This window comes from Bacillus rossius, chromosome 3 (genome assembly GCF_032445375.1).
Source record: "Bacillus rossius redtenbacheri isolate Brsri chromosome 3, Brsri_v3, whole genome shotgun sequence".
NCBI classification, from domain to species: Eukaryota; Metazoa; Arthropoda; class Insecta; order Phasmatodea; family Bacillidae; genus Bacillus; species Bacillus rossius.
This window is the reverse complement of record NC_086332.1, coordinates 110,889,781-110,915,516: the sequence shown is the minus strand read 5'-3', so window position 1 is coordinate 110,915,516 and position 25,736 is coordinate 110,889,781. Positions and strand designations below refer to the sequence as shown.

At 37.6% G+C, this 25,736-nt stretch overlaps 1 protein-coding gene across 13 annotated transcripts in view; it reads left to right on the top strand.

Annotated features, from left to right (window-relative positions):
• The window catches only part of LOC134531133 (protein turtle), a 423,117-nt gene that overhangs the window by 326,186 nt on the left and 71,195 nt on the right, over positions 1-25,736 (top strand). For 9 of the 13 annotated variants that reach the window (XR_010074944.1, XR_010074945.1, XM_063366727.1 and 6 more), the window contains 3 exons: positions 6,615-6,695; positions 13,717-13,902; positions 15,711-15,938. Coding sequence is in view for 11 of the 13 variants with exons in the window: in XM_063366727.1 (XP_063222797.1) it covers positions 6,615-6,695; positions 13,717-13,902; positions 15,711-15,938 (495 nt within the window). In the remaining 2 variants the exon portion in view is untranslated. The remainder of the gene's footprint in view (positions 1-6,614; positions 6,696-13,716; positions 13,903-15,710; positions 15,939-25,736) is intronic. The other 4 variants (XM_063366728.1, XM_063366726.1, XM_063366721.1 and 1 more) reach the window with 2 other exon arrangements.

Genomic DNA, 25,736 nt, shown 5'->3' with positions numbered 1-25,736 from the left:
TTTCCGTTTTCATTGCTTTATTTTGTTCTTTCATATTCTTGACTTTGTGGCCAGCAAGGAAGAAGGTAGCCATCAGCTGTATGAGACTCTGAGAATGGTTTCTGATTTAACATTCTGGCCTAGGTTTAGTCTATTTTGTAAGAAAAACCTTCACATCCCCTTTTTCTTAATTATTAACAAGGATATTTATTTTAACTTCTGCTGCACTAAATAAGTTTCTTAGTAATAAAGTACAATTACATTTATGATTATCGTGGTTACAACAACACATTTTATTCGACGTAATTCTTGAGAGTTCATAGGCTTTAGGTTTTCCCAATATGTGCATTATAATGTAAGTGTACTAGTATGATTCTATTATTCTTTGGGCAAATTTAGTTTGTACATGTGTTGATCTGAAACTTTCTGATACACCCATGACATTAGAAACTGTCAGGAGATGGCATACTGTGGCTTAGTTAGTCACTTTTTTATTTCACTATTGTCATACTGCCACTCCAAAAGCATTGCGAAATTGGTGCTTGATCACATCTGATGATGGTTAGTAAGTACAAATTATAATTTCTATTGTTAAACACAGTCGCTTCCATAAAATACAGTCATTTAAAACTGTTTCCTCAATGCAGACACTACAATTGAGCCAATGTTTTGGGCATCTACCAACGTGGTGCAGACTATGGGCTGGTACAAACATTGCTTCACCCAGTTACATGTAGTCATGCAGACATGGCCACTACTTACATTTTCACGTTCATTGTTAGCATTTAAGAGGGCAAGGTTCAAGATCAAGGTTATGATCGGTGGTCGTCAGGTAGTGCTCGGGTGAAACAGAGAGTGAGAGATCGCGGACAGAGATATGAAGGAGACGGAAGATGGATCGAAGGTGTTGTCCTGTGGGAAAAGGTTGCTTTAGCAACTATATAATCACCCAGTGTTGCCAGCTCTGTCTCAGTGAGGAGAGCAGGTGTGTACCTTGCTAGGGGTTTCAAATGCCAGCTGAGCCCTGGGGGCCTGGGCGGTCAGACATCGTATGGAACAGTAATTCAGACAGTATGAAGCTGATGACCTAACATTTTTTTTTTTAATAATCCTACAACTAATGGCAATTAAACTGGTGCTCTTTCCTACGTGTCTAAATGGTTAAGAAGTGTGGTTAATCTTGTATAAGTGCATCCCATGAATTAATCTCCTATCATGTTCAAGGGCGACACGCACCTGCATTAGCCCCGTCACTCTGGCGGGTTTTTCTCAGTCGTGACGGGATCTCTTTACAATTCGGTAGCTTTTTTCATTTTATGCACAGTTTTTTGAATTTTAAAATTAAGACCATTTTAACTTTTATTTGTAATATGTGCAAATATTGTGTTAAACTATTTGGCATTAATTGAGAAATGTAACAGTAGCCATATTAATTATATTTATAAAAAATTTTCAAGACAATGACTATGTACTCAAATGTTCAAAACAAATGAGAACAGAATACTCACATAGACGTATTATTACGCAAGTTTATAAATAAAATTGCCAAGTGCAAGTAGAAAAGGCACACCAAGAGTTCTGTATCACTTATCAATGTTTATTCTTAGCTGCAAACTTTTAGATTGAAGTAATCAGCTGTTCGTTATTTGTATCAAAAATTCATTTATTAGAGTGAAAACTGATATTGTGACACAGGGGTTTAAATTATGAAAAGAAAAATATGTCAGATAAATAGAGGTAAATATAAGACAGGTACTATAGAATTTTGGGAACAATAAACTCTAAAATCAGTACTGGGGGTTTCGTTAAACTTTTCTTATCTCTTTCTGTATTTGCTTGCAAGAGGTATATACTCATTATAAATTATCTTAATTAAATAAATACTTTTCCTACCCGGTTCTATAGATCTAGTTTCTACATGCCATACAGGATGTCTGGAGAGAGATGAGAGCCAAAGGCTGTTCATAAAAATAATCATTAACACTAGGTTTCAAACAACAATAATCATTAACACTAGGTTTCAAACAACTAACATTTATTTAAAATAAAAATTTCCAAAATTATAAGATGTTTACAGTGAGTCTTTACATAGAGAACAGTTAAAATTAGGGGACCTAAAATCTTTTCATCATTAACCCAGCTACACTTACCCTTACGACCAAAGAACAATAGAGACCTTTACTCACTGAGACTTTTACTAGCATTAAAGTTAGCTTAAACGGACACATTACCTACTGCCAAAGTCTTAAACTACAGAGGCTTACTTCGACAACGGGGTCCCATATACCTACGATTTCCGTTCTCACCCAAGTCTTTGAATTCTTCATCAGGGGCCACAGCCCGTGCAGTAGGCCCTACATCTCGAACTCCCGAACTCGTTTCCACCGACCACCGCCGGAGTGAGCCCCGAGGCTCCCACTCACTCGCACTTAAAAGCCTAGCTCCCCCTTCCAGAAGGATTCGGCCTGCCGTACCCAAATTTAGCAATCAGGGCACAGACGTCGCTCGCGCTCCGAGGGACAAAGCCTCCCGTTTCACCACAGAGCGACCCAGAAACATCAGCACGAGGCAGCGCCGGACACACGGCCGAGCTAGCCATACGTTGGCGTCAGTGCAATCACGGCCCACACCCACCAAGTGCTCCAGTTTCCGAGTGGTGCCACCGTGCAGCTGTGGTGACACCCAACCAGCCTGCGCTAAGAAATACAGAAATTTACAAGCGGCTTTACCGAAATATTCTGAAACGTGACAATATTTCTTACACTGGAAAAAATGGTTTGTACTTTTACAAAAGATTTTTTTTGAAAACCAGTTGCCACAAAATATTTTGTTGTGTTACAAGAAAAATATTGCAATTTTTACGACACCTTGCTGTGGTTATTTTTGCATTAATGAAATAGGGTTTTAGAAACAATACTGAATAATTTTTGTCACACTTGTGAAAATTGACACATAATTTTAAATTTTGACTGATGGTTTTTACAAGTATTAATATTTAAACCATGGAAAAGATATAAAATATTCAACAATTGTATTTTATTCTGTTTTATTCTGCTTATTCATGCCCAGAGTTAATACCGGAAAGCTATTCAGGGAACGGTTTACAAATAATTTTAACTAATGTAGGAACTGTGACAACATAAAGCATAAATGCCCAGGCAAGAATCCAATAATGGTGTTACTGCGAAAAAAGGTTTTATAGCAATAATTTGCTTTAGTGTAAATGTACAAATTACAAATATATGTGATTTTACGTGATTACATATTTCAGTTCAATTTACAAAAACAAACATTACAGTGTATTGTCTCCATTTATCAGTATAAATTTGCACAAAATTTCAGTTACATGTTGCTTGTAATCACAGTAACGTTATACTTGACCAGCTCTAAACAACTTTAGCCTGCCTATGCCTTTGAAATTTTTATGATATTCATTTTAGCCATTGGCATTCCTACTCTTAAATTATTTCTGCAGAGTTACATATTGTGTGAACATGGAAACTTTATATATTTTTCCTTTTATAAACTATAAGCTTATGCCAGACTGACAGATGGCCATATTAGACAAAACAAAGTTGGGTACCAGACCTTAATTTGTTTGACCATCTTTTACCTGAAACAGGCATGAAAAATTAAAAACAGTGTGAATCAAATCACAGCCAGTACTATCAGTCCGGATATGCTTATAAGTAGCGATATGAAAAATTTGCATATTCTTTTGGTTGTAAGCTAAAATTCAAACATTTTACTCTTCCGCTGTATATGAATAAACTGTAGTTTTTTTGGCTACTCTTCTCTGCGACTGTAAGCCAATTACGCCCAGGAAAGAGAGAAGTAAGCTAATAATGTAGTATTGATTAAAATGGATAAAAAAATTTACATACTAATAAATCAGCCAATGGAAAAGCAAACATGGGTTGAGCACATATAGGACTTTTTATTCTACCCTGACTCCAGACGAATTCTTGAAATTTTTTGGTCTGTACATGTAAGTAACGTTTGCGTGTATACAAAGGTTCGTTTTCAATTAATTATTTCCTAAATTTTGAAAATGTTGCCATCAAATCCAAATTTTATATGTATATATATATTTTTTTCCTTGTATGTTTTCCATTACCAAGGAAATAATCATAAAGTATTCATGGACGAACAATCTACGGGCAGTATATATTTACATATAGAGATTTTCAAAAAATAGTCTCATTGTGCTGAACGCACAAAAAAATAATTATATTTTGCATTGAAATATCACTTTACTCCGATAATTGTAGTTTTTGTGAAGCTGAGTACTCTCTAGGTAAAGACAATTTATTGGTTGCATGACATAATAAAACAACATAGATATGTGTTGAAGTAGGAAATTTATTAAATATTATTTGAAACTTTTTCTGCATTAAAACTTGTTTTATATCATGATTTAACTGGAATGTTTTATATATTCACATTTAAATTTTTATTTTTTCTTGTAATTCAAATCAATATTTTTTTCTTGAAAATCATGTTCCTGTGGTGATTGAAGTCTATGGAAGGATATTGGGTATGTGCTCCCAACAAAATTCCAAAATATGTATAATATTTGCTTTGGAAGTTGTTGATTAGTTAATTTGTTTTTAAATAGCACATTTTAGGCTACAAATGTAAGTCTGAAAACAACTAAGAGCTACAATCTATAAATGTTTGGCAGGCTGATTAAAAAAATTATCACCCCTGTTATAAAGTCCTTGCTACACACTTTATTTTAACCTCCATATCCATACTGATGCACTTTCTGCCCTATTTTCACTCATGGTTTATGAGGTTATTCCTGTAAAGAAATGGAGTAAAAAATTTATTGTAAGTTAGTGTGATCTACCATAGAGTAATTTTCATTTTCAAACAACCAATTTGAGTCCAGAAAAGATGCATCTTTATTAAAATTACAACAAAAAACTCATTAAACACAAAAATTAAAAGTAAATTGAATAAGGAGTTAACACATTTGTTACTACCTCCTAGGTGTGTGTTTATGTATGAAATATTTTCTACTGTCTACCTTTTTATTATCTGTTCTTGATTTAAGTATCATTATTTAAAGGCACCACAGTTTGCACAAATTCCTGTTGGTATCATTGTTACAAACCAAAGCTTATGAAGTTGATGTATGGAATTGGTTTTTTTCTTTGACTTTTTTCACCATGGCCATGTGGTGAATCAGAATCCATTCGATGTTGTCTGACAAGTGCTTAGTATCTTTTCAGCAGGAAGCAGCCAGTTCGCTGAGTGCAGAGTCAAGTATTTGAGACATTTTTTGATTATTAATTTTGATTGCAGTCTGCATGGTGCATCGTTAACCAACATAGCGTGCAGATTTTTGTGTTACGTCAGTTTGGTCTGTAAATATTTTGGTTTTCTGTGTATTTGTGTATTGTTATATTTTATTTGCATGCTATTAGTTTTTCATAACAAATGTGGTACTTGGTACTATTTCTTGAACAAGTTAACAATCAAAAAGCAAATAATTTATTTGAAGAAATATTTATATCTTTCAACATTAATGGGTTGATGATTTTGTAGAATCCAATTTGGTTTGAAAATATGGTGTAATTTTCAAATTGCAATCTTGGAAATTTTATATTACAGCTCTGTCTGGCACTATTGTTAGTTGAGGATGAGGTATAGGTTTCCAGAATTTTTGTTCTAGTTAGCGGTCACACTTGAATAGCTGTTAATTATGTCACTCAGAACATTTCAATATAGGAGCATATACAATAGTTTTGAATAAATAATAATTTTGTATTTTTTGCATAGGATATAGTTTTGTTTGGTAAGATGAGCAGCTTTAGTACAGTTTGTTTAAGAGTCCTCAAAGTTTAAAATTTGGTCCTCACTTAATTACAAAAAAAGTTGTTTTACGAAACATATCATAGAACACATTCTGTTTGTTTTTCTGTGGTTTAGTGTACTTAAAATTTAAGTGCAGCTTAAATTACAGGTAAATTATTTTTATAGAAACTGAGGTCTATGGGGAGTGCAGGGAATAATTACAGTTGAATCTGTAGAATCATGTCACATACCAGTTGGCCAGGTGGACTAGGATTAGAATGCACTGACATGTTAAGAATTTGGGAATAAGCGAAGAGGTGAAGGCAGAGAGAGACAAGAATGTAGAGTACAAAGGGTAGTTGAAAAGAGAGTATTAGAGAGTAGTGCAATAACACTAATACTAGGCATAAAAAAAATCATTCACAGTTTATGAAGAAGTATGGAAAAAGCAATTGGTACATTTTAGCCTTTGTGTTGGTGGCTTTTATAAGATGTAAACGTTCTTATGGACAATTTTGAAAGAAAATAATCTTAAATATTTTTCATAGACACTTTCTATCTTAAGTTATATATGGACATAGATTCCCATTACAGATTGTTTGATTGAATTCTACAGGATTAAATAAGTTCTAGTGCCAAGTACTACAGTTTCTTAGTCTAATCTTGCTATAAGTGTTATTGTTTTTTTTTTTTTTTTTTTTAACTGTTAAGCATGCCTTGCTTTTCGGCTGTTATGAGTGTTTGTAGTTTTATTTGATGGTTGACAGTTTTTGTTTACTTCTGTTTTGCTCCAGCTGTGTAGCTTTTATTTTACTTGTTTTATCTGATTCCAGACATTTATGATTATAGTATTGTTATCTTTCCAACTGATTCCACAGGCGCTACATTGTACCCACCGGTGCTACGACCTAAAGGTACATCACATACAACATTGATTTTGTTGAAAATTATGTGGTAATTATTGTAGATAGTAGTCAAAAGGTTGTAATACTAGCATTAGTGGAAAGTGTAAATTATTTGACACTGTGTTATGTTGCTGAAAACTCTAAGTGTTGATAACGAGACTGCGTTATCTGTGAAAGCTTGAGACCATTCTTGGAGCTTAGTCATGAAATAAACCCAAATTTACATCCACAACAGCAGATAAAAGTTAATATACTATATTTTTTAATAAATTTGTTTAGAAATAAGTACTTTTTTTTGGAAACTTTAGTGTCTAACTGGATGAAACACAAAATTGTGATATTACTCACTCATTTACAGACGAACATTTGTCCTATTTGCAAGTACTTAAGGTGCATTTATGTTGGCAGTTCCTTCCCAAATAAAACTAAAAATTCATGAACGTTCTAGAACAATTCTATTGTAACAATTTTATGTACTAATTAATTTTTAATTGTGTATGAATAACAAAAAATACCAATATACATTCAAAATCTTGGTTGATTTCCAAGCAACCTTTGAAAAAATTAAAATTTAATTGGTATTGGGTGGATCATTTGATTTGTAGTGTTTTAATAGCTCAATAAATGTTGAGAAGGAAGTAGGGGCTGTTAAAACTGTATTTCTTTTTCGTGAATGGGTTTTAAATATTTGCCACTGGCTAGAAATTCTTGCACATAAGTTTGTTAAGATGTGCCCATGTTTTTTGGTGTTGTAATTTCTACAAAGTGATTTTTACTTCAGTAACCTAGCCAGTGCATAGTTAGCTTACAAAATATTATGTAAATAGTAATAATTAAACAGTTCCATTCAAACATTTTTTTTTACGAACTATGACTAAATTTAGGTGGTTTTAACCTAGTGTTCTGTTGGGAAAATTTCACTTCTGTAGGTTTGATTGGTGGTAATAATAATAATAATAATAATAATAATAATAATGTATCAGTTTTCTGTGATATAATGTGTTGCTGTAGTAGGACCTACTGTATTCATAATCAATTTACCAGAACCTTGTTGGGTGTGCAATGCAGACATGGCAGACACTGGAAATATTTATGTACACAGTTATCAGCTTGTAGAGAAATTAGGGCTGGACAGGTATCTCTCTTAGTGTCAGCCTTTGCCTGTAAGAACCAGATGTTGATACTATAATGATTGGCGGAACTAGCTGGAATTCATAACTCATATTTAATACTTTTTTTTCCTGTAAAAAAGGACGGAGTTTATGAAGTGCATATCTTGGCTCAGACTAATTTATTTTAACACAGTAAATAATCATTCACAAAAAGAGCTGTAAAAGCTAATCATGTTACATTTTTATCTCTTTTTTATACTTCATTTGTGAATAATAAACTCTAAACCATTCATTAATGTTTTATGCAATTGGGAAGAACTAACCTAATTTTTTGGGCGAACCAGCAATGGCATATGTCAAACAACATTGTGTCAATTTATGCCTCCTGGAGGTTTTCTGCCTGTCTTCTGTCACTAACAAACAAATAAACAAACAAACAAAAAAATTGGCTTTACAAAATCAGAAACCAAGTGTTAATATTAATGTTATTAATCTTTTAGGGCGCGAATTACATATTAAAAGACTTAATATCACAGAAACAACATGTATTTCTTCTTCCTTTTATACATCTTATTCTCGTCCCTCTTCACTCATAAACAAAACAAAACTTACTAGTGCTACCAACTCAAAAACGTTTGATTGTATCTTTAACAGTTAATAATGGTACCTTATATTTGGCATTAAACAAGCAATTTGTACATTCACAAACACATACACACTCGCTTTGCTTGTTGGAGACTTAGTTTCTGTTATGTATTTCATTCAAGGTTCATAGTTTATTTACACTGTTGTCAATAACTGCCTACCAACATTCCTACACTACATTTCATAATCCTTAATTTATAAAAATACTCACACAGTTTGTCCCTAGTTTAATGTCTCGAAAACATTAGCAGTGCCCCCTCCCCCCTTTCTCCTATAAATCCCCACAATTAGGAAGATGCTTCAACCTTCCACTATGTCTGAGAGGCTCATCCTGATCTGAAGCAGAAGATAATATGTAGTTTCAAAACCTTTGAAACCCTCCTCCTCAACTCTCTAACCAGTACTTCCAGAGGGAGACCTTGCTCTCTCATGCCCTCTAAACAGAGTTTTTCTTGGCTAATTTTCCTTACATTGTGCCCCCACCCACCCTAATTCTCCGGGACAACTGCCCTCTGAGACACATTTCGCACCCTCTAAATTGAATCTTTAATAGCCTTCTTGCAAGAAACTCCACCCTAAATGGTCTTTGTGACAAAAACCCTTAACCCTGTAAATGACTGGACCCACCACTTCTACAATGCAACCAGGAAACCACTGTAGCCATTCCACTTGTACACTTTTTACTATCACATTATCTGTCACCTCCAGTAGATGTTTCATAACTGCCCTTTGGTCTGTTACCTCTACCTTCCTGGTACTATGGCAGGGAAGGCTGCACTGATTGAAGCCTGGTGAATGGCTTCCATTTCAAAAACATTTCAGCTGGAGTCTGTCTGCCCTGTGGTTGTATGGGGTGTATTGTGATAGGCATACAACCAATTAACTATCCACCACCTGCTGAAGCAGCTGAGTGCTAGTTTGAAGGCTGTCCTGAATCCCCTGTTACAAGAGCACCATTTTTACCACTTGGACCATTCTTTCTGCTGCCCCATTAGACTGAGGGTGAAAAGGAGGTGTTAACTGAAGTATGAGCAAATTCCTCCTAACGTAACTGAAGCCCATTATCCACCACCAACATTTCTGACAATTCATAAGCCCCTAGGACTGAACGTATCTTTTCAATGGTTTTCTTTGCAGTCATGCTTTGCATCTGCCACACCTCTACCAATTTAGAGTCAACGTTTATCAAACTTAGAATCTATTGCTGTTCTCCCTGCCCTTTGCTATCAAAATCTAGACACCAAACCAACCTTATTCCCAACAGCTCTTCTGTATGACTGCCATGAAGCAACTGTAACAATCTAGCTGTGAGTTCCAGAGGAACCACCTGGTCTCCCCACGATAAGCCACTACCAGTTAATCCTTCCTGAGCATACACGACTTCAAGCTGGGCTCACTGTCCTGGTGTGGCCAATCATCCGTGGTGTGCCTAATAACAGTTTGCAGCACTGTATCAAGGCTCATAGCCCCCTCCCCCTCCACCAGCAGCAATGCTCAATGCTTCAACTGAGTGGCTGCTATAGCTGGAACAGCTTTTGTAGGGGAAAAAATTGTGGTTAGGGAAAGGTGATCTGTATATAGTGCGAAAGGACTGACGTACAGATATTTATGAAACTTTTTCAAAGCAAATACAATGCTCAAAGCCCCCTTTTGTTCTGCCTTGGACAGTGTTTTTGAAGCAAAACATATGGGTCACTCGGAACCATCTGGCATCTTGTGCGCTAAAATTGCCCCCACCTCATACTGGGAGGCATCACTTGACATTACCACCCGCTTGAACGGAGCAACGAACACTGGAGCCTGCAGGATCCACCATTTACTCTCCTCAAACAGCTCCTGACACTCCCTGTTCTAGACCCATGCCACTCCTTGAACCAGCAAGTTTTACAGTGGTTTTAATCTACCAGACATAGGGAACAAAATTGTCATAGAAATTTATCAACTCTAAATAAGCTGAGACACTGAAAATGGCAATGGTGCTTTACGGCTTCTTGCAACTCTTTCATTGGCATGATACCTGTCCTGCAAGGATGTACCCCAAGAACTTAACTTCTCTCTCCAAGTAATGGAGTTTTTCTTTCCTTGCCCTTAGTCCAAACTCTTGAAGCATCTATAATACTGCTTCCAAAGTGTGTGCACAGTCTCCAGTTGACCTAGCAGTGATAAGGATGTCATCAAAAATATGCTAATACCCGAAGAATTGCAAAATCTGCTCCATTATCACTTGAAATATACCTGGCGCACTTGATGGGCCCAAAGCCAGGCCACGATACTGATACAAACCCCTGTGCATATTCACTGTTACCAACTCTTGTCATCCCTTTTCCATAATGCTGTTGGTAAGCATTTAATAAGTCTAACACATGAAACACTTCACCATTTTCCAGGGAGGTCAAAATATCTTCAATACATGGCAAAGACTGACATGTGAGCTCCACTTACCGTGGTATTCAAATCTGCTCATAACCTAATCTCGCCATTTATTTTCAGTACTACCACTATTTGGCTAGCTCAGTTGGTGTATTCCACTTTCTCTAAGATTTGTAGCTGTTCCAAGAATACCAGCTCCTGCTCCACCTTCTCTCTCGGAGCATAGCTGCCTGCCTAACCTTTAAAAATACCAGCAGTTTAAGAGTAAGGTTAGCTTCTAAATGCTTAATTTCCCCATTCAAAACCTCTGAATGTATTTGCAACAACCTCTTCAGGATCTCTTTCCTAGCGTAGTTATTAGTTACTTTGGGGCACTGTGATCTGTTAATACTGCACAAATACTTTGCTCCAAACAATCACACTCTAAGAGAGAAAGTAAAAACTGTTTCCCTGAGTCCACCACCAATAAGGGCAAGATTTTTCTCTTTTCAGCATAAATAACCTCGATTTGTAAACTTCCTTTCACCGGTAGGTAATCCCCTTATGTTCACAACTGAATTTCTGTCTTGTCAAACTCTAGGTGGGGCCAATCTGTCTAATAAGTTATTTGACACCAACATCACTGCTGAACATTTATCCACTTCATAACCAAAGGTTTATCTCCTACATTTACTGAAATCCTGTACCCCAGAGCAGCTAAACCAGGCTGTTGCTGCACACTAAATAAGTCGAACACCGATGTTTGGTCTCTACTAACGTTCTTTGCTAGTGCCCCGGGATCTTCCATCACCCCATAAACTGAATCTGCCTTCCGAGCTCGATATTTCCTTGCCAAGTGGTTCACTTGCAAACACTTGTTACACTTTTTTTGAGAGTACGGGCATGTTGCTGCCTAGTGGTCCTTATTACCACAACGAAAACAATCCTTCAAACCCCCTCACCACTCCTTTTCACAAACCCAAAATGTGGCTTCGTATCTGCTGAATTTTTTTTATGTTGAATTCATGCTTTACACACTTCTTTGCCCCTTCTTCTGGTTCTGCTGGAGAAACTTGAAATAGCTTCGTCTGTTTCTCTGCCTGTTCCAAAATCAAAGCCAATGCATAAGCTTCCAAAGTGTATTCTGCTTCTATTAATTTTTGCTGGATGTTGTGACTCCTTAATCCACTAACAAAATGATCTCGTAAAGCTTCTGGCAAAAATATGCCAAAATTGCATGTTGCTGCTAAACGCTTAGCAACGACTCAAAATTCTGCAATTGACTGGTTTTCTTTCTGCACCCACGGATTAAATTTAAGTCCTGCGATTATCAGTGTCCAACTGACCAAAACTTTTACAGCCCAGATTTTTTGGGGCCACTAAATTCTGTATAACACCAATGTATATGTTTCCCAATCACTGACAATAACTCAACTGAATAAGCATCAAAGTTGTGTCTCAACCATGTCAGATATGAGACAATATTATCTTAACGTTGGCCAATCTCCTCCATAAGTACAAACAATGTCATGCTATCAAAATCTCGCAGGTCCCATTAAAAAATAAATACCTTGTCAGCACTGTCATGTATTTCATTCAACGGCCATAGTTCACTTGCACAGTTGCCAACAACAATCAAAGAAACACGCATAGTGCACATAATAAACTGAAATGTAAAGGTAAACCATTTCATTTAGGCTATCAGTTGTGGGTTTCTATGAAGTGTTAGTTTATTCATGAATAATTTATGGGGATTAATTTCATAATAAATTAAAATGTTTTAAGTAGAGAATTTTTTTATTTAAAGAACTTGTGAACATATAATTTAATTTTAAATAAAATTTAGGGTTATAACCATACCTAGTATGAAATAATAAAACCAATGGACTGAGCTATTTATTTAATTATATTATAGCAATAAGATAAATAAACTGTATTAATACATATTTGCTTAAAGCACAATAAGTAAAAACCAGTAATCTGTAATATAAAACAAAAATTAAAAAGTTCTTGTAGTGACTATGTTTTGAACCACATCAAAATGTACATTCTTTATATCTCACCAGAGTGTATTCTGATATCAAAGTTTAATTCTAGGCTGCCAGGGAAAAGGAGTGTAAGTCAGGTTTGGGTTTGTACTCTTTTTTTATAGGGATTACTGTTGACTACAGAATATGGTTTTTAAGACCACAGAAGCTGGCTCTTCCTGTTAGCAGACCATATATTGTGTACCATTTTGGCAGTTGTGTGACTTAGCTCTTTTTCCCTGAGAGCTTAGAATTGTTCCTTGCAATATCTGTTTAAAAATTCACACCTTATCTTGATTCTAGTACGTTTAGTCTCTTGCTAACTTAACTAGGATAGTCCCCACTTCACTTTGTACTTAAGTCTTTGTCTCACACACCATGTTGAATTTTAGATTTTCTCCTAATTACTTTTATTTAAGGGATCAAACTGATATTTTAACAGAATACTTTCCTTGCATTTGTTGTTCTGTAAAAAATTAGTTTCAACAGAATATTCACTAAGTGTTATATAATGGGTATAAAAATTTGTGCAAGTGTTCATAATCATTATCACTTGCACAACTTTTACACCCATTATACTACAATTAGTGAATATCTGTGGAAAATGTTTGAGACAGAACAACAAATACAAGGGAGATAATGTGTAAAAATTTAAGTTTTAGCCCTTAAATATAAGTAATGATGATAAAATAATAAATTCAACATGGTATGTGAGACTGAGCTTTAAATATCTTAATTTTTGTAGGCATAAAAAGTAATTTTTTTTTTTTCCTTTTCTGTTAGTTTTTAAAACTTTTGTTTAACCTTACATAATGCAGTTTTAAGCAGTAAGTAACGAGGCAGGCAACGAGAGAGCGCAGTGAGTGTGTGTGTGAGGCTCGGTGGTTGGTGTGGCAGGTCCGAAACCGGGACCCCCCCGAAACCTCACGGTCACCGAGATAAGCAATGGGTTCCTGATCACGTGGCAGTCGCCCCTGGAGCGCTCGCATCTCGTGCAGTACTACACCATCAAGTTCCGCACCGATGGGCCGTGGAAGACGCTCAACAAGGCCCAGATCCGGCCGGAGGACACGTCCTTCCTCGGTGAGTGCTCTCTGCTGTCACTTGTCGAGTGTTGTGTGTTGGACTGGCCTCGTAATAATCACCTTGGTGTTGTGTGTTCTATTCCACATTCATGCTGCCTCTTAGACTACACCGCAGGATGCACGTCACACCTCCCCCAGCTCTAATTGACCTGACTGTTCAGTACATGAAAACTTTTGAAATAATCTACTGGGCACTGGGAAAATGATTCAGTTCTATAAAAAGTTCTCTCCATGTTGGGACTTCATACTATGAAGATTCCCTGGCATAAATAAAATAATTTATGAATAAATTTGGTTAATTTATTTAATTTTTCATTTGCTCACTACAGAATTTGGCCACCATTTTACAACACAGTATTATTTTCATGAAGAAATAAAAATAAAAAATCAGGGCAATTTTTAGTTTCAGTCATATATATGATGTATGCAGGGCAACATTTCAGTGGAAATTAGTTTAACAACTTGAAATAGTTGAAATTTAATTGGGTTTTCTCAAGAATATTCACATATTCACATTTGAAAATACTTCTTCTTTTCATTGTGGAATAGATTTAATCCTCCAGTTTAGAATGTTTTATATGTGTGTGTGTATGTGTGTACATGTATATAGATAAACATTGACTTTGGTAGTCATAACCCTCTCAATTTGCAGGTGTCAGTACTTTCAGTGTAATTGTTTTGCCAATTTACATGATTAGCTATCAGCAATAAATCTTGTAGAGCTATTTTCCTACTTCTCTTTATCAAAGACTGTTAAACTACCAGTTCCATAACTAGTGCTCTTGTATGTAAAACAGCAATGAAAATTAAATTAAAACCATAAATAATACTTTAGGACCATTAAAAACCATTCTTTGAAAACTATTATTTTAGCCTTTTGCACTAAAAATGTATAGATCTTTTTGCTAAATAATTCATATTCTCTTCTTATTTGCTGTAGTATAGTAATCTTTGAAACTATTGTGTTCTCAGGCATATTTTATAAATAAATATTTTTTATTACTCTGGCTAGGGCTGAAATTTTAATATTTTTCATTATTATGGCCTCATTTTAGCAACTATGTTGCATGAAAGTAATGTTTACAAAGTGCCCAAAAAGATTAATTTTTTAATAATGAAATACTCTTTAATTAAATAGAGTGACATGATTGCAATTTGGCACCTCTTGTTACGCCTGATTGGAAAGTGCACGATTGATAAGAAAAGGTGACATTGTTTAGCAGACATATTCCAGACAAAATATTTACGGTATGATTGTGCAGATATGAGGAAACAATGTGAAAGCTAGCTTAAGACTGGGCGTTTGTATTGGACATTACTAGGCTAGCCTATATTAAGCATGCATGTCCTAATTTTTTTCTGTTAACAAAAAACCAAGATTTTTTAACAAATGAAAAGGGTTCTTGGCTCTTGCCTCCTATCCTTCAAGCTCCAATGGATAGGTGCTCATCTACAAGTTTTGTTATAAATGCCATTTGTCTGAGTTAATATTTTATAAATTAGTAAATGTTTTAACTAAAATAATATACACACGTGAAATAATTGGCTACATGTATACAACTCAAGTAGGTATTTCTGTGATCATATCACGTGTTTGTAATTTTCACCAACTTTTTATTTTCAAATTGTTCATAAGCAGATAAAATTTACATTTTATTTTGTGTCTTATTTCGCTACAAACACTCGGGATGACACATTTACTTTGGAGAGTTGTATTCTGTTGTGGGGTGAAACAGTAAGAGACCAATGTTGGTTAATGATGTGTTAACTAGAGTCTATAAGTGTTTTCTAACGTTTTTCTTACAGTTAAGAATCTGGTTGGAGGTCGTACCTACTACTTCCGGGTGCTAGCGAACTCAGCTCGCAACTACGAGTCCAGCGAGGAAATCAAGTTTCCTGTGCCGGCGCGTGTCAAGCATAAAGCAATCACAGCCGGCGTTGTGGGCGGGATACTATTCTTCATCGTTGCCATTATCTTGTCTGTGTGTGCAGTCAAGATCTGCAACAAGAGGAAGCGTCGGAAACAAGAGAAGGGTAAGTTCACGTTGCATGCATTAACTGCTTGGCAAGCTTACCTTGGGCTTACCTGACCTTCATCCACTTCATTAGGAACTATATGTGTAGAGTAGCAGATAAATTGCAGCTCATCAAGCACATTTTGGTGACTCTGCTAGACTCCTGTCCCAGCGTGTGATGTCACCTTAGTGTTGGCCGGAGATTCAGATATATAGAAAAACTAGATGCCTTTAGCTACTGTACTCTCAGTGGTGGCTATACTATTACATTCACTACAAACTGCAGTTCGCAATGTATTAAACTTGCACCCCAGACCACCCGGTTAGAAAAAGGAGTAGACATTCATGAACACTTGCAGGAATAATTTGGGCTATGAAAAATATTTTAAGTTACAGAAGAAATTTTCCGGTCACGATTGGTTAGTGAATTAATTTCTCTTGGAAACAAACTGATCTTAACTGTGTTTTTTATTACTTTTTCACAAATACTCACAAGTCATCATGGCTGCCATTTTCAGACCGTGAGAATAAATACATGTTGAATTTACAAACTGAGCCATAAATATTCATATTCTCCTGGCTCATCTTTAGACTTAGAGGATAATTTAAATAAATATTTTTTAGTATTTATTCTGTAGCCTGTTACAGCCTATCAAAGTTTTATCCCAGTATTGTATTCTGCTACTTAATTTTGTCACCGGCCGTTTCATCCACGGGCTCCCATATCACTCAGGTCCTGATTAAGCATCGTCTCATGTCTCCCCGCTCCTCTGCACGTAAGCAAGCGAAATTTCGCGCCCCTTCAGTGCTCCGTGCACGTCCTGCCACACGCTACCTTAGCTTCCGTCAGCCCTCTTAGGCACACCCGTAGCTCAAGCTACAGTTGACCGAAGCAACTTTGGTCAGGTTCGCCGGCACAGGTTACGGTTGGTCCCGACACGCCTTGGGAGTCCTGTAGGCAGCCTTTCCCACTACGCAGCACTACCCACCCCCCTTCTCTTCTCCCCTCTATCCATTCCAGATCCTTCCATCTGGATAATAAACTACCTCCCGGTCTCTATAACATACCCCAGGCCGGCGAACTAAATTACCTTCTCTTAGGCGTCGGAGCGAGCACTCTGGTGGCCGCGACTGTACTCAATCCTTTCCTCCCCGACAGAGCTTGCACCAGTGGGCTCCATAGGGTACAAGCTTTCGCTAGTTCCCGCCCGCGGGACTCTTGCGTACCAACACAGAGTCAGTTCCTGTTGTCCCCAACAGAGCGCTCTGCTTTGCACCTCTGAGGCCCCTTTAAGTTATGCAATTAGCCCTCTTCATATCTTTTTTTTGGAGGGCGAAGCAAGTACTCCGCCGGGATTATTATAGCCAATCAAAGGCCATTTCTCCCACTCCCTAAGACTCCGGGCCCTTCGCTCGAACTTAACCACATGTCACCTGGAAGAGAGAGATTTTCTTCCGTCGGCGGTCACCACGATAGCATCTCCCGCCGGAGCTTCATCGCCCGCGCCTTTTACATATTCGGCCGCCGCAATCTAGTTAAGAGATGTCATCTCTCAAGTTCTGGAGTGTTCCCGAACATTTATTTTTTTATTCTTCTAGCTGGCTATTTGCCATTAGTTTAGCCAAGTAGCAATTCCGTATTATGTCTCGCGACAGTTCGCCGCGACCACCCGCGCCACCTCCCCTCGGGGATTGACTTCACTTGACTTTACTTCACTTCACTCCAACCCCAGATCGTGGGGTTCAAGACTTGGTTCAGGAAGCGTTCCAAGACTTGGGTGAAGTTTCCTTTCAAGACTTAGTCTGCCAAATTTACGCCGGTCCTTCGGAGATTGAAGCCCAGAACCTCCTAATCATGCTCCGCCAGTGAACAGTCCGCTATGGAACATGTTGAATATGTACTCCAGCACCAATCAGAACAATTAATGTTTAATTTATTATGGTTATTCTCTTAGTCCTATTTATAAAATGTATCATTAAATTGTAATTAATGACTTCAAATGGCCCAGGCCACCTTTAAAATAATTAATTATTAATTCCAATAATTGTAATTTTGTAATTTCAAAGAACATCAAAATAAGATAATGCAAATTTAATTAACAATAAAAAGGGTAAAACTTTAAGCGAACATATTTGTTTTTCACTTCAAATACGATTCTCCTTCCTAGTTCCCTTTGTGAGAACTAACTAATATTTTTGGTTGCTCCCTTGTATCCTCTGAGTAAACTGTAGTTACTGTTTCGCCTACTTGATGCAGCTTCCAGAATTTTCATAACCATGGATAAAGTTTCTTTATCTACACAAGGGGCACAAAACAAGGCACACATTAACTCTTCACAGTCTCCAAAACAAACAAGTCGACTGTTTGCAGGTACAGAAGGATGAAAATTAAATGTAGTTTGCTATTATGTCCCGTGGTTGCACACAAACTCAATATACACATCGAAGGACTCAGTCCTTTGGGAAAAAGACAATGTTCACTTGATCCTTGTTGTGGGCTATTACCGACTGTGGTCAAAGAATTCTAGTTCAGTGTTCCAAAAAGCGTAACAAGGTTGATTTTTCATGATAGCGCCTAGACCACAGCCGCAAAATTCTCTTTTCAAACCTTTAATATATTATTTGTGAGCCACCACCCGACACATTACCGAATGGTGCCCTGTCCAGCCAATGACCCAATGACCAATAAGACTACACCTTTGTCTGACCTCAGTTTCTTGATTTTTTCACCAGTTTGTTTCTCAATCGTGGCCTTGAATTCCTTAAATGTATTAGTCACTTCTGATTTGTCGCTCAGGAAATAAAATACACCATCCGAGAAAAATCATCTATGAAGGTCAAGAAGTACTTACTCCCACCAATTGACTCTGTCTCCATGAGGCTGCACAGATCTGAATAAATGAGATACAATACCTTGTCAGAACGCACTTTGCTTCAACCAAATTGTGTGCCTGACTGTTTACCCATCATACATAGTTCACAGGGGTCTTGAACTACTATATTTTCGTCTAGGCCCTCTGATAAGTCGAAAAGTTTTCGCATGCCCATGTGTGTACTTTGTTGTAATCTGCAGCTAAGAAGGCTTTTCTTTCTGTTCATCTGGTATATTTCGGCTCACCCTTTTTTGCTTGTGTTGCTGCTACTGTCCATTTGTTGTGTGCAATTTTTTGCCAAATAATTCGGTTTTTTGCACTTGAAACACTTGAAGTTTATCTGTGAATACAAAGCTGACTCTTCTGTAGTGTTCCAATCATCACTCTTAACTTCTTGGAGCAACTTTACTTTAATCGAATCCCCGGTTATTGGAGTCCCGGAACTTTCTAAAGCCATTATTGTGGTCTGGCAATCCTGCAAGAAGTAGTGTGCCTATCCACTCTTCACTCACCTTGAAGTTGATCTAATTTAACTTAAAGGCAGTTGTAATGATTTTGTCACAACAGTCGTTGATAGACCTACATTTTTCCAACGTGGTTGTGACTAGGTTTTTCAGCAAACCAACTTGTCTTGTGAGGCCGGTATCATCGAATGCGTTTTCTAATGCCTTCCAAGCTTCCACTGCGGTTTTTATGTTGCGGACATGTGATTAGTTCGTCTTGTCCACGAAGAGAATAATACGAGAGTAGACCTTCTGATCTTTCTTCCAAGTGTCGTCAGGTTTCAGGTTTCGGCGTTTCTATCACATCCCATAAATCGTCATGGACTAGGTACGCCTTCATCGCGAATTTCCATGTGGAGTAATTTTCTCTTTCAATTAGTTTTTCGACAATAGTCAATCCTGAACCCAAAGTACTCATCTTTGATAAGTGATTCTTCCGACGCGACACGATACAACACCGCGTGTTGTTTAGAATACAGACGCGACCATTTTGCATGACGAAATACACTTTCTCTGCTCAAGCAGACTCCTGACGTTTTTCTGTTCACTCCTGGACCCATAACCTGTTGGAACTAATTTTTCATTAAAAGCGATGTGAACAGATGACATTAACTTTATTATGTCTTCCAATGCCTACACAGCCACACACATCAAACTAGAAGAAGTAAAACATCACAGGTGTGTAGATACATCACTCGTAGAAAATACAGTCAACCAGAGACAAAGGACTTGACTGCACAATCAATATTACTAAGATGTGAAATTCACTCTTCTTAACAATTTCTTTGGGCTAAGAGATACTTTCTGGTCAGGGATTTGATACCATTAAAGTGTTACAAATTTTTACTAAGCAGCTAACCAGCTCAGTTAAGTTGGACAAAATGTTTGGAAATTAGTTACAGTTAGTGGCATTATGTGATCAGTTGAATAAAGCATTGATTCCTTGGGGGTGCACAGACGCGTCCTACCCATACCACACGTAGAAGGAAACTGCGGGAGGAAATGCAAGCCAACGCCAGGAGGGCACATGTGCGCTAGTGTCCATTTTTGGTCACACGATTATGAATAAACTAAGAGATTTACACTACAAAATGTACAAAAAACACACAAAAGTAAACATTACCCTTCAATGCAATAAACTGGTCATAGGCTGACAAAAGCATTGGAAAGAATTACCAACTATAAAGTATGCAAAAAAAAAGTAATCAGCATTTTATCTATTTAATTGTCTGTGCAGGTTTTAATAAATGATGTTGGTTTATCTATAAGGAATAAAGTTAACCTGTAAATAAATTAACTTCTGACATTGCATTATCATATGTGAGCTCTTAAAATCTACGATGGATTTGTTTAAGTTTGGAACGTTCTGATTCGTATCACCCATAGGGGTGTGGCATGCAATTTAAATAGCCACTCGCTTACACACGCAGTTGCTGACACAACACCCTAGAGTCATATCACATGGACCTTCGTATTTTTTAAATCAAAATTTTTAATGTACATTTTTTTTATCTTGAAGGAAAAGAGAACTTTTACAAAGAGAACATTACTGCTACCTATCTGCAAAATATTTTAGTGTGCCGAACTGGTAACATTAACCTTGGCAATGTGTGGAGTGAATATGGCGCTTCAGGCAGTGCACTCGCACTCAAGCAAGTACTGTATTCAGATGATATCATAGCTGCTGTATCACAGATCAGGTACAGGCCACTATTTCCCCAAATAAATGTAATTGGTGTTCATAAGCGGTAATTTCTACAGCTTAAAACATAATTCCCTAGCTCTATTGTTAGCCTGTATTGCATCTCGGGGCTTGCTTCCCCCCCCCCCCCCCTCTCTATCCTGAGACAAACTTACCTGCTGTGTGCAGGGCTACATACAGTGAAGTTTTTGAGCTTAATCAGTTAGAGCTGGGTTGTTGCAATTTAAGCTTCAACATTTATGTTTTGAGTTTTCTGGAATTATTTTCAAGCCTCGGAGTAAGTTTCAGACATTTAATTGTAACCAAGCAATTTTTGAAAGTCAAATAAATAGTATTATTGTAGGGAAAAATTTTAGCTCTGTGCTTATATTAGTAATGATTTTCTTCACAAATCTTTCAAGGTAGTAACAGTGGAATATGCTATTACTTTAAGCATAATTTATTGAATATTCCCACAACTTTGCCTCAAACCCACACTTTATAAACAGGAATAGGACCTCGCCTGTCACCCTCGTTTGTCTTATAGACACATCATAGCATGGGCCTTAGTCCTGTGTGTTACCTCTGGGTGAGGACCATGGATCCCCTCGTGACTGTCTGAAGATGAGTAGCTTTCATGCACCATTGTATTTTTAGTCTTGCATGCCACATTCAGTGTGCACAAGTTTCAAAGTACTTCTGTTAAATAATTGATAAAGCATTTTTGACATTGTTTACAGGAATAAACATGGATAGAAAATGCACAGATTGTTTTACATTAGGTCAAAAATATGGAAACTGTTGTAAAAATGGGGTACAAATGTATTTCCTTGCTGTTTCAATTGTGTATAAGTTATGAGAGGAAAGGTTACCTCTATTTATTATGCTACTGACTCAAAAAAGCTTATTCCTTGCTTGGCATACTTGCTAACAGTTTAATAAATAAATGCTGAGACAGGGATGTAACCAGACTAATTTCCACCTGAGCAAGAACTCATTTTGACCCTCCCCTTCCCCTATTTTTCCAAAACAATCATCCAAAACAAAAATCTTCCCGACAACACTTCGTATTGCCACTACATATTAAATCCACTATTCCAAATATGTTTTATTAGTTTAAGAGATTAAATAAATAAATACAAGTTGGATAACCCAATTAATTTTATTATATAGTTATATTTATTGCTAATATTTACATTACTAAGTAAATCACCACACGCTATGTCTATTCACAAATCACTAAGTATCTGTCAAGTTGATAGTTCACACTCCTCGCTGGAGCTAGGCTCGACAGTTGTTCGCCCGTACCTCGCACCTGTCCACATAGACAGTCTCGTGCCACTCGGTCACACACGCACGGGCCTGTCGTTCCCCGCCTCCGCCGCTCACCGAACTCACACTTCACTCAACTCAACTGTTGGAACTGCCATGGAGACTGGCATTGCCCCTTTTATACCCGTTGACCGTCTTTCTGGATCGGACTGGAGTGGTTGTGACGCGTCACATCCCAGGCCGACCCGACACACTAAGCATCCAGATCAGCAGCGCATTATTCATGCCACTCCACACAGTGGCCTCTGTAAGCCCGCAAAATTTCCAAGCTGCTAAGGGATAGAAGACAGCTCCGAGGAAGGAGGGCGCGGGGGCAGAGGGTGACGAGGAATGTGCGTGTGATGACAATGGCCATGCGGACCCCCAGGCCGCTCAGGTACCTGGCTTGTGTCACGGCCTTGCCTTACATTTTCGTAACACTGTGCTATCCTTAAACCCGTCTGTCCCAAACAGGTATCAATATGCTGTTGTTGTCCATGCTGCAAAGCCATCTTATGCATATGGCAATTGTACTGGATATGGCCCACTTCTTGGCAGATGTAACATCACAGCCGTCCTCAAACTCTTCGGGGCCATAGGTCCACTTTGCGATTACTATTGACCTTGTTCTTCTACATTTGCTGCCTTGGCATCTCCCTTTCCATCACACAGCCCCGCTGGGCATGTTCCCATTCCGAGCATCTCCATTGAACATGCCCTTGTCCTTGGCACGCGAAACACCGCAGGGGAATTCCTGCTCCCTGAACCTGTGAATTGTTACCCTCCTTAATCCCATTGTTGCATAGCTGTCATTCCTCCTTGTTTCCTTCCACGATTAGGGCAGTCGCGCCTTAGTACTTTGCAGATGAAGCACTGCGGGCATCCTCTTGTTCTTTGAAATTGTGAACCATTCAACAGCTTATTAATGATCCAAGTATATGCTCATTGTATGTACTCATGCTGCCTTTCACTCTGTGGTAAGTTTTTAACACAGCCTGCCTCACTCTGATGTTCCTTTTTCTTGAGGCAGTATAGGCACCTTCAATTTCTAGGGCGTGAACAAGAGCATCACTGATATTTTTGTGGCGGACCATAAGAAGAGTTTGTTGAACCTCCGCATCTCTGAGTTCGTCTTTAAATGCTCTGGTGGCTAGCTGCTGGCGGAGGCGAGGTGCTCGAGTCACTCAATGTCACTTTTGTATTCCTGGAATGTTTGCAAGGATCGCTGTTGACGTGTCTTGAGAGCCGTTCTATACACCTCACCCGTGTCGGTCATCATACCTCACCTCAACAGCATAGTCCTTCTGCTCCGAAACTGGTATGGTCTGAAGCAGCTCTAGTGGAGATCCTCTCAGGGCAGGACAAGTACTGTAGCCTTCTCTTCCTCACCCCAACTATATACTTCTGCAGTTGTCTCATCCACAGAGATTGACTCTCAAAGGCGGGTGGTTTGAATTTTGTGTGGCTGCTAGAAGTGCCTTCCACATTAATATCCTCGGAGTTGCTCTTCCGGTTTGCAGCAGCTGTAGCTTCCTTAATCATCTGACGGTTCTCCTCGGTCACCACTTATACACGCTGTTCGGTTGATTGTTCCAAGCTGAATTAGCTGTTGTTCCTGTCTCGCAAGTTGCTGTTCTTGTTGTGTGAGGTGCTTCTCCAAACTCTACACTTTACCTTCCAACTGGATGCTGGTTTCATAGATCTTCTTCTTCATTTCTTCTTGAGCAGCTACCAAATCACTTCACACTTCCTCCTGACTTCTCTTAATTTATACTTGAGCTGCCACAAGTTCATTATGCATATCTTCCTGACCCCTCTTCGTTTCATTGATTTCAGTCTTCGTGGCATTCTTCATCTCTTCTTCACATTTCTTCATTTCACTCATCATTCAACTCTTCTTGGCAGTTCATTTCACTCTATATTTCATTCTTCATCTCTTCTTGGCTATCATCAATTTTATTCTTCAACTCTTCTTAGCTATCATCAATTTTATTCTTCATCTCTTCATGGTTGTTCCTAATTTAATTCTTCATTTCCTTTATATCATTTTTCGTCTCTGCTAAGAAAGCCATTACACTTTTAAGTTCATCAGCAGCCATCTTCCTCGTGGACATACACTACCAGCCTGTCACTATCACTACTTCCCTATGAAATAACTATTATTTCACCTACGAGCTAACCTAAACTTCTACTCAAAACAATAACTTACTTTACTATAACTACACTTAAAACTAACTACAGTTCCTAACACTAATTTCAATCTATAAAATCTAAATCATAATTTTTCTAAGATTCTATTATTAGATTTTTTTTTCAAATCACAGTTAATTGATTCTAAATCCTTTAATTGTGTTGTTGAGAATTAATAGAAATGTTGGTTACTCATTGTCACTATTAACAATTAAATTTTACTCATACAGATTCATAGAAAAACTTACACCTGCATGATGGTTGGGCGCCGTACAACTTTTGCATATTAACTGAATAAAAATTTTTTTTAATAAATTTCAAAAGTTGTAATTATTATTCTAAACATAAATTCATGAATGTAATACCTTTACAAATGGTATGGTGAATGACGATTTTGTGGTTAATCTTCAATCCTATATTACAGACACCTTCAGTGTTAAAAATATAATAGGTATATCCTCACCATTCGCTCAGATTTCTGCCTGCTCAATCTCAAAAATTAGTTAAAATAGCAAACAAAATATATATTTACTTTAATAACTGATATGTCTTGACTGTGTATAATTAAGAATTAAGCTCGATTTTAATCAGTGTGGTAGAGCAGGACCACTGGTTCAGGTATACAAGTATTATTCAAGACAAACTATAATCAATCATCCAAATATGTTTAGCCATGTCAAATGCCTTGTTGAAAGGTCAAAACTCCATAGCAAATAAGTCCTTGAATCTATTCTACATCAAATACAAACATGATTTTAATATGGTGAAAATTATATATAGTATTAGATAGATTAAAGCAAATCAATCTTTAATATTGTTATGATTTATAATGTGGTGAGAACTGGGTTCATAAGGGATAACCCAATTAGGTTTTTTTCAAAGTTTTATTAATTACTAATATTTAAATTAATAAATAATTGTACTTATAAATGTCCAATTACAAATCACTGGCACTTAAAAATGTTTGTTCTCAAGTCACTCAATGTCTGTCAAGTTTCGCAGTTCACACTCCTCACTGGAGCTAGGCTCGACAGTGGTTCACCCCTTACCTCGCGCCTGTCCACACACACAGTTTCGCACTACTCATTCGCTGTACTCTCGCGATCCAGTCGAACTCCACGTCGCGCTTCTCTCAAAGGGAGGGAGGGGGGTTGTCTGCCACCCTCTTTGCTGCTGTCACACTACCCTTCGCTCGGAACTGTCATGACACTCTCGCAGCACCCGTCGCGGAACTCTGTCGTCAAACTCTCGCGGAGGCC